The 9,832-nt window shown below is 37.4% G+C and overlaps 1 protein-coding gene across 1 annotated transcript in view; it reads left to right on the top strand.

Annotated features, from left to right (window-relative positions):
* Positions 1–9,832, top strand: part of PLA2G4A (phospholipase A2 group IVA) — a 156,894-nt gene that overhangs the window by 46,932 nt on the left and 100,130 nt on the right. The window contains exon 3 of the mRNA XM_023510771.1: positions 1,313–1,394. Coding sequence (XP_023366539.1) covers positions 1,313–1,394 — 82 coding nt within the window. The remainder of the gene's footprint in view (positions 1–1,312; positions 1,395–9,832) is intronic.

The following is a 9,832-nucleotide window of genomic DNA, read 5'->3' as shown; positions in this document are numbered from 1 at the left end:
TTTTTTTTTTTTTTTTGTAGCAGGGATTCACGTGTGGTTTTTGGTTGTAGCAAAAGGCAACACACTTTTATTAAAAACATTTATATTTTTTCATGATTGGTGGTTTTATTTATGGATAATAGAATCCTGGCTACTGAGAGCTCTTTTGGATGTTGAAAATATTTCTTTTCAAAAATGAAGTTGAATAAGCATCATCCTGAAGGACTGTCAATGCTACTTTGCCTTTATAAAGAAGGTACACTCATTACCCACGACTTCGTCTCTTCTCTGATACTGTTAGGAATCTGCATATTATTTACCCTATTGATAGAGTGTTTTCTTCTGATGCTGCCGAGTGCTAATTTTTCTCATTACATCTCACTACTGCTGTTCCTTATGAATCTAGCTATACATTTGACAATTTCTTCCTGTCTCCTTGTTTTTAGACTACAATTACTCATTTCTCAGGATTGTTAGTCTTTTAGCCTCCTTTTAATTCATTATGAGTTTTTGAACCCTTAAACAAGGTTATTACCATTCAGCACGTATCTCCAGGGATTAAACTGCGAAGATTGCAGTGTTATTTTTACTTATTTCTTGAGGTGGCCTCTGTTAAGATTGCAACAAAAAAAGTTTGAGTTTTAAATAAAGACTTGATAATCTTTTCAGCTTCTCTGAGAACTTTGTGAGTTCTGGCCTCTTCATGGGGTTTTAGTGAGTAGGACTGTTTGATAATTAATTTCCACATAGGTGAAGAATTTCACTCCTCTACCTGTTAATATTTAGTCTGTGCATGCAAACTACTAGGCTAACAGAAAATTCTAACCTTGTTGCCTATGATTTATGACAAAAGCAGTAAAATTAAGGTATGTTTGCTGGTTATTGTTCTGGGTCCATTTGAAAAGTCTTGGGAATGTAATGCCAAAAAAGAGTTTTTGATTGACTGAGTCACTGAACAGCAACAATGAAAGGAAACAAACCTAAAACGGGTTGGTCTGAGTTCACCTTGCTGAACCAGGGCTTCTTAGTCAACCAGTACAAAGCCTGGCTGTGCTGCCAGATTACTTGCAGTCCTGATTTACATTTTTTCCAAGTGCTTGGTGAACCTGACAGCAAAGACGTCTAATAGTCCAGCTGTAGTGACATGTGGAAGCGTGATCTAAACTCAATGATTCTGTGGTGGGAGAGGAGGCAGTCCAAAAAGGAGCAGCAAAGAATGTTTCTGGTATGCTTGTTCCTTATTTTCAAGGAGAATATTTTTAATGAGTCATAAGGGAACAATGAGATTCTATCTTGAAAGCTCATTTGAAATTTACTATCATTTTATTTCCAGGTGGAGCACCAGTATTCCCACAAGTTTACAGTGGTGGTGTTACGTGCCACCAAAGTGACAAAGGGGGCCTTTGGTGACATGCGTAAGTGGCCTTATTTGCTTTGCTGTTGAGAATGGGTAATTACCGTTCACGGTTCATGCTTCAGTTGCTTGAGTTCCTTGACAGGCCAGGTGTTTCTTTGTGTAAACCTTTAAACGATAACATTTCAAAGGGTTCTCGGCTGCTGTTATGTACCAGAAGAGCATTTTACCTTGGCTGTCATCACATTAGCTGAGAGTACTTGGGAGTCAGAGAAAATGACATCTTTGGAATTCAAAACAGTTTTATTTAATTCTGTGTTGAAGGCGTGCTGAGTCAAGACTTCAAATAAGCTGCCTCTGTGAAATTAAAGTTTCTCTTTCTTGTGCCTCTGTAGAGAGTAGCTATAGAAACTGGTGCAGGGCAGCCTGTCGTGAACCATAGCCTGGTGAGTTCACTTGTTGGTAGTCCCCGTCTTCATACTTTTATTATAAAAGTAGTTTTCCTGATGAATCTTACCATTCAAATGGCTGAGGTTCATGTACGTGAGAATACAAAAAGTAGCGGCTACAAAGAAGTATTATGATGATGAATTTGGTAAAGTTTTAGATTATTGCCAAAATAGAGGAAGGTGATTTATCTCTCAGAACTGGTTTTAGGGAAAGAAGAGAGATTACAATTTATCAATCTAGGAAACAAGGCAGGCTTGCTTGCCAAAGTAACATTTAGACTGGTATGTGAAGGAAAAGTATCTTGGTGATCAGAGCAAGAAGTCCCAGGTAGAGAAAACAGCAGGTTCAAAGGCAAAAGAACAGGGGCTTGTGAGGAGCCGAATGCCTCCTGCATTACTAAGAAAGAGGACAGCAGGCAAGAAGGTTGGAGGGCAGGTGAGACTAGGATGAGAGGCACAAGTGAAACAAGGAATAGGACTGAAATTTTTTTCTTTTTAAGACAGAGTCTCACTTTTGTGCCCCTGTACAGTGCAGTGGCATCATAGCTCACAGCAACCTCAAACTCCTTGGCTCTAGCGATTCTCTTGCCTCAGCCTCTCAAGTAGCTGGGACTAAAGACGCCTTTCACACGCCTGGCTATTTTTAGAGACAAGGTCTCTAAAGGTCTCTAAAGGTCTCGCTCTGGCTCAGGCTGGTCCTGAACCTGTGAGCTCAGGTAATCCACCCACCTCGCCTTCCTGGAGGGCTGAAATTATAAGTATGAGTCACTGTGCCTGGCCTTGAGATATTTATCATACATTCAATAAGAAGAACTTCATATCATTTAAGCAGTAAATCCCATAATCAGTTTTTCATTTTAAAAAATGTTCTGGTCTTAGTATATGAAGTATTTTGCAGAGGAATGTGGAAAATAGTTTTTTGGGGTTTTTTTTCGAAGAATAGGAGGGACTGGAACTGGTTGAAATGATAAGGGCAAGGCCAGTGGAGAGGGAGAAGTTAATTACTAAGAATGAATGTGAGCTCTGTGCTCATGCCTTCAAGTGGACGAAGTAGAGTATCCAGGAAGGAGGGAGATGTCAGAAGTAAGGAGGGGATAGAATCTAATGCCAGGATTTGGGTGTGAACAGTGGTTTTCAGGAGAGGGGAGGGAAGGGGAACAATGGCAGTTTCTTCAACAGTAGTCTGGATCAGAGGTTTATTTTCCAATTTTTATCTAACCTATCTCATCACTCCCTTACCAATGTTTTTCTTAAGTCACCCTTATTCTGCTTTTTAGAAGTCTTTCCATTTCTAAAATTTTAAATTGAAAGTTTATGGGGAAAAAAGGCTCCTGAGAAAAAGAAGCCTCATTAGAAACCAGACTTAAAGCCTGGTGCCCAAGTAAATGCTGTGTCAGTAGCCTGCTAGGTATGCAAAAGACAGAACTAATTTGACTTTTAAAAATATGGTTATCATCTCTTAGACAAAGTAGCTGCAACCCTTTACTATCAATGCAGAGGTCTGTCCTGTAGAGACATTGGGTGTGATGATGCTTAAGATGGTTCTTTTTTTATTTTTATTTTTGGAGACAGAGCCTCAGGCTGTTACCCTGGGTAGAGTACTGTGGCATCACAGCTCACAGCAACCTCCAACTCCTGGGCTCAAGTGAGTCTCCTGCCTCTGCCTCCCAAGTAGCTGGGACCACAGGCACCTGTCACAACGCCCGGCTATTTTTTGGTTGTAGCCGTCATTGTTGTTTGGCGGGCCTGGGCTGGATTTGAACCCGCCACCTTAGGTGTATGTGGCTGGTGCCTTAGCCACTTGAGCCACAGGCGCCAAGCCAGCTTAAGATGGTTCTAAGTGGAGTTCAGGTACTACACTCTGAGTATCTTTCAGCTTGTGTGTGTCTGATTCCTTAGCAACTCTCACCATAGGCCCTGGGCCCTTTGGCCGTGGTTGTCATATTTGTACAGGGAAGAGAGTGATGCTGCCGAGTGTCATTTTAAAGCCCTTGGAATCAGCCAAAGTTATGTTACTAGATAATGAACGTGAGCTCTCACTTCATCTTATGAAACAGGGAGCAGTGCATTTTGGATTCCCACAGTGTACACAACACAGGTTAGACCCTTCATTTCAAAAGGTCCCCTTTAAAAGTATTTTTAAAATGAAGGACTCATAGAAGAAATAGCCAGTAGAGATCAGTTGCTGTAGGATGAAGGAGGGATTCTGCTGAAATTTCCATTCAGGGTTTATAATTTGATTTTGTTTTGTTTTGAATTGTTGCATTTTGCAGGGGAGGAGGGGATTGTTGCCAACCCTTTATATCATTTTATTGACTTTGCAGGAAGTCAGGAAGAGACAAAAGAGACAGGAAGAGACAACTCCCTAAAAGGATAAAAGGGAGTTGTAGGGAAAGGAATAGGTTAGTATGAAAAAATGGAGGGATGACATACAGTGACAACACTTTATTTTTGAGAAACTGTTGGAGGTCCTTGTAAGAGAAGTTATTTTTCTCACTTCTCTTAGAAAATGTTTAATGATATTTCCTGGTTAACTTGACCTATATAAATTACCAAGTAAGCTGAATTTGGGATGTTTATATAGCAGTCCTTTAAAAATAGACAAGAATACATTTATAAACACTATGAAAATGTCCTAAGATCTGTGATGACCAGAATAACAGGACCCTATGTCCTCTTGTTATTTAAAGTGTCTGCATTTATTTCATAAGGTAAATTTCCACAAGGTTCTACGTTGGTAAAGAAGAATACCTATTGGAGTTTTTTGCTTTGCGGGGACTTTCTCAAAGATGCTGCAAAAATCAAAAACCAAATAGCTAATTCCTGGTAAAACATTTCTATCTACTTTTTAAAAAGATAATACTCAGATTATATCTATTTTGCATTCTATACATTGATAAATCATCCTAACTTAACTAGTTACATTTAGAAATGACTTTCTGCATTATTAGAACATCACAGTGACAGCAGTAGCAGCCCATGAACTATCTTTTGAGGGTGCAGAGCTGACATTTTCATTTATAACATCTCATTCATTTCCTAGTTTCCTTCTGAGGGCCTTGGCTAGCTGCCAGTCCCTTCCTAGACATGATCGCTAATCTCAGTATTACTTAAATATGTCACGTATAGCCAGTAAGCCAGTGCTTACTCCTCCCTGCAGTTTATGGCCATGGTTCATACAAAAATGGCAATTTGGAGTTCGAATTTGCACCTGACTCGGTATCACTGCAGTATTCTCATTTTTAAAATAAGTAATTTTCATTTAATTTGGTAAATATTCATATAATGCTTACTTTTAAAGCCACAGAAGTTGTAGTAGACGTGATATGTAGCAAAGAGCACGTCATCGCTGGTCAGGGGCTGAATGTTGTGTGGATGTGTGGTAAACTCTGTATCTCCCCTTTCCTCCTGTGACAGAAGAGACAGGTTTGCAGAATGACCATGGTCACAGTGGCATTTCACTGGGTAATAGGGTTTTCTCTGTGCGCCTAGGTAATGGAACCATAACTCTAACCACAAACCTCATTTTCTAACCAAATGAAAGATCTGGCACAGATGCAGGAGTTCCCTGACTGAATTTCTGCTCCTTTTAACGTGTTGGAAATACACAGATCACGTGTGATAATGAAGGCTAGCCTCAGAGTTTAGAGCTTCGCAGAACCATGTTTAATTCCGTAAGACAAAATCAGACAATGAATTCTATAACGTTTTTTAAATGATAAAATACCATACGAATTAGATTTTTAAAATATCCCAATTATGGGTGTGTACTTAGGCTTCTTTTCTTGTCTGGTTCCTTTATTAGGTACATAATTCTCTTTATAGAATTAGCATCCTAAACATTAGGGCTTCTAACGACAGGTGGATCTACCTTTCCCTGAGATCTGCTGAATAGCAGACAATGGAGTTTAACGACCACAGTTAAACTTTAAGAAAAAAATAAATGTCTTTGGGAGAATTATGAATGAGTGTATTTGAGATAATTTTTATAAGAGTGTATTGATTAATATCTTAAGATAGTCTGTTAAGATTTTTTTAAAGAACTTGAAGCTTTTATTATTCAAAATGTGTCTATGGGTAAATGATGTTTTATTTCAGAAAAACTCAGAGCAGGATCCAGGTCCAGTTACCAATTGTCAAGGAGTTGTGCCATTTGTAGGTCCAAGGCTAGACCAAATCTTTCCAAAACAGAGCTTCTTAAACTTCCACATCCACATGGATCCCTGGGGGATCTTGTTAAAAGTGCAGATTCTGATTCAGTGGCCTTTAGAGGGTAGTTTCTTATTCTAAATTTCTTACATGTAAGTGATGCAGATGCTTCTGATATGACCATATTTTGGAAGGCAGAGTCTAGGCAATTTCTTTTGTCTTCTATTTTATTTTTGCTTCCCCTGAGCTCTTTCAGATTTATGAGCAGAACAAAGGCTTTAAATATTTCATGATGAAACAATGATTCTAAGGGGTTTTTGTTTTTTGCTGATTTTGCTTTTCAAAAAATAAAATAATCATGAACACCTTAATATTTATTTTTTAAATTCCTATGATGTATGCTTCATCACATGACTCTCACGACATTGTCACTGAGAAGGATGATAGAAATGAACAGAAATGACTTAATATCACAATTATATTTTTAAATTCTGAAAGCCTTTAATCTTGGAATCATGAGCATACTAGATTGCAAGCTAGTATGGAAAAGAAGAATATGAATTTTTATTGTTCCAAAGGTCACAGTGTTAAAGTCAAATAATCGATATATAAAATGTAGTGTATACACACGCATTCACAAATTCACACCCTCAGATGCAGAAAGAGATCTTTCATAAGCATTTTAATATGGATTAGTGCTACCTCAACTTGACCTGGGTTTGTATGTTATTTAGGATATACCTAAGAAGCTAGGCAGCATACCTCTAGGTACTTTTAATCACTGCTGCGTTGTGAGATACTGTTTTATTCTCCCCTGCAAAGAGCTTTGGTTGAGTTGTGGTAGACTGGTTCTGCAACGTAAATATTCTCACTGCATGAAATTTGGATAAATTTTTAATAAAAACATGGCTGTTCTCCAAAAGGAAAGTTTAAATTTTCACCTTTCATATATTGTGAGAGAATGTACAAAACTGTGGTGAGTCAAACAGTGTGGAACACCTTTAAAAATGTCTTAGACCACATGTCTTCTGGGGATTTGTAAGACCTGTCCTAGAGGAAACAAGACATTGTGCCTTGGCTTATACCTTGAATGGAGATGGGGAGTCCAGGGTGGATCAGTGATAGTTCAAATGTGGGCCTTATGACATGAGGATGCTTGGAAGATTATTAAAATAACTACAAAAGTCTCTTTATGGATTGATTTCAACTACATGTTCATGTACAAAGCAGATATCGAATACTAAATATTTGCAAGTATTCAGTTCTTTTTTTAAATCATGCTGTGTTGCTTTTTATGTATTTGTAGTCCTGAAGAGCAATTACCCTCCAAGTTAACCCATCACAGTGTAGTGTACGGATAGCTACATATTCATATTGAGGACCATGAAATCTCACTCTACATGGTTTTTCTAAATCACATTAATTTTGAGTCTGAGTCTGTTCACTATAGTAGGTGGGTGATCTTCCCCTCTCCAAGATTCTATAGGAGCTCTAGGTATCTAGAGTTGCTTATAAATTAGGCTGTTCAAACCTTCACTGTTTGCCACCGTTAACATGGAACCTTCTGTTGAATGTTGTTTTTGTGGATTGTGGCCTTCCTCTTTTAATAGACATTGAAATGTCTCTGAGAGCATTCTTCTCCAGCCATCATACGGACACTAGAGAGACCCTACCACTGTTCCCCTAGTGATGATGTTTAGAGTCCAGAATCCCTGGCCATCCTGTGGTTACCATGCCATGTACAATGCACAGGAGAGGTGGGTTTCTGACACTTGTAGAAATACACAAAAAACCCTAACCCATAAAAATTTTAAGAAACGTAGCCCTCTTTCCTGTCTTATCTCTCCAAAGCAGCAGTTTCCATCTCTTTACCTCTAGGACTACCCACTTAATCTTACCCTTCAAAGGACATAATTCTCAACACAGAGTGTTAAAAGTTCCCTGGGAAAAGGAGCTTAAAACTTAATGTTCCTATTTGTAAGTGTTGGGGCAAGAAGTAGAGTGTTGGGTGTGTGTACAGAGAAATAGTATCTACTCAAGAGTCTTCTTCAGCAGCAAGTGCATACAGAAATTACTACGAAAATGCATTATTCATTTCTGGTAGCTATTTTTGCATTTCAGAGTGATCAGAAGCTCCAGGGAGGAGGGAGAGCTCATAGGTGAAAGAAAGAGTGCAGTGACCAGAGGTGGTTACTCACTAGCCCTGTGTGCTTGGGCAGGTTTCTTATCTCCACCTTTCTCCATCTTGGTGGTATTGTCAGAATTTAGTGCATGGACCTATGGAAATTGATTATATCCCTGACCCATGGAAGTACTCAATAAATGTTACCTATTATTGTTAAAGTTGCTTCAAACATCCACATAAAAAGACATTTATTTCTTAAATATCATCTTTGTATGAACCAAAGAATTTTTTTTTTTTTTAGGTAGTCTGTGCACTGGGATAATTTTAAGATTTTCACATTGGAGATAAGAAATTTCCATTCTGAGTTTCTGTACTGACTAAATTACTGGATCCTCCTTTCTTGGTTTGAGAGAAAGACATGGTTGATTGTACCTCCACTGTTAAAAATACTTGGGCACAGTTCACCTTGGCAGCTCTCCAGACTTCTGTTTAACACTTGTCACGCACTTGTAAGATTGGGCCCTGTGGCTTACTCACTTTTTGAAAGATTAGTGCTTGGAATCTGGCACAGTAGTGAAGCTCTCAAGAAATTTTGGATGAATGAATAGAGAATTTGTAAAATAATTTTAAACCTCATTTTTTTACAGCTTATAAATGCCTCTTGTTATTCTAGCCACGGCTCACTAGACTTCTTCTAAGGTTCAATGCCCAGGAAACTTTACAACTAAATCCTTTTTTAGATTAATTGTGACGTTTCAAACCTTATTTTTTATAAATGGCATTGCTGAGGGCCTATGACTACTTGACCCTAAGAGGTATCTTTTTGGATTTAAATATTCTCCTAGTGTCAACTTTTAGGTTATGACTGAATATGACTTTTAGTATATTAATTCTTTTGGAATGTTTTTGGGTATCCACCCAAGATTTTGAAAGTCCAAGTGTCATGAAATTATTTCCCAATGGTTTTTTCATGGGAGATAATGTTAAGATAAGTAAAGTGTCTGTAACACATGTCTGTCTAACAGCTGTTATCTTGTATTATTGGTGCAGTGCAGAAATACATATAAAGTATTAGTAAAGGATTGTTGTCCCTCGTTCACTTAGCATTTGAGGTAGTTTATAAAGTCGTCAAATGTTTTTGAGAATAGTTGGTCCTTTTCCTCTCTAAATTTCAATAGATTTTTTTTTGACGGTATGCATATATTCATGTGTTTTAGGTCTGATGACTAGTGAATAATATAGTTCTATATTTTAATAACATCAATTGGTGTTTCGGGGGATTTTCACCCCATTAATTTAACAAAATAGACAGAACTACATTTCAGTAGTATACTTGGCAGCATTGCTCTGCAATATAATAAAAGTAAGATCCTATCAAAGTGGAGAGTATATTACTGGAACTATTAAATAACAGGGACACAATCCATATGGTTTTTCATCAAAATTTATCAGTGATGGATCTGACTCATTTAGTTATTTATCATATCCACTTGTAATTACACAGGAGCTTTCTTATCTTTAAAGACTTTTTCTATTTTTTAATTTATATACTTTAACATGTTAATGTTGTACCAAGTAAAGAAAAAACTTATTTTTAATTTTTTTTTAAAAGCTGAGTGATATGCAGCTTTCTTTTCATATACTAAGTACATTCTTTTTGCTAAAAATCATATGTCATTCTTGTATGGGTGATGTGTTATTAAAATATAATAAAATTCAATAGAAAAATAGTTTAAATGCTTCTTAATTTTCCAAGGAAAAAGTTTCATGCCAAAT

The sequence above is a fragment of the Otolemur garnettii genome, unplaced genomic scaffold (assembly GCF_000181295.1).
Source record: "Otolemur garnettii isolate 467f Iridium unplaced genomic scaffold, OtoGar3 scaffold00016, whole genome shotgun sequence".
NCBI lineage: Eukaryota > Metazoa > Chordata > Mammalia > Primates > Galagidae > Otolemur > Otolemur garnettii.
The sequence above is the reverse complement of the archived record's forward strand: the minus strand, read 5'-3'. Positions and strand labels throughout refer to the sequence as shown.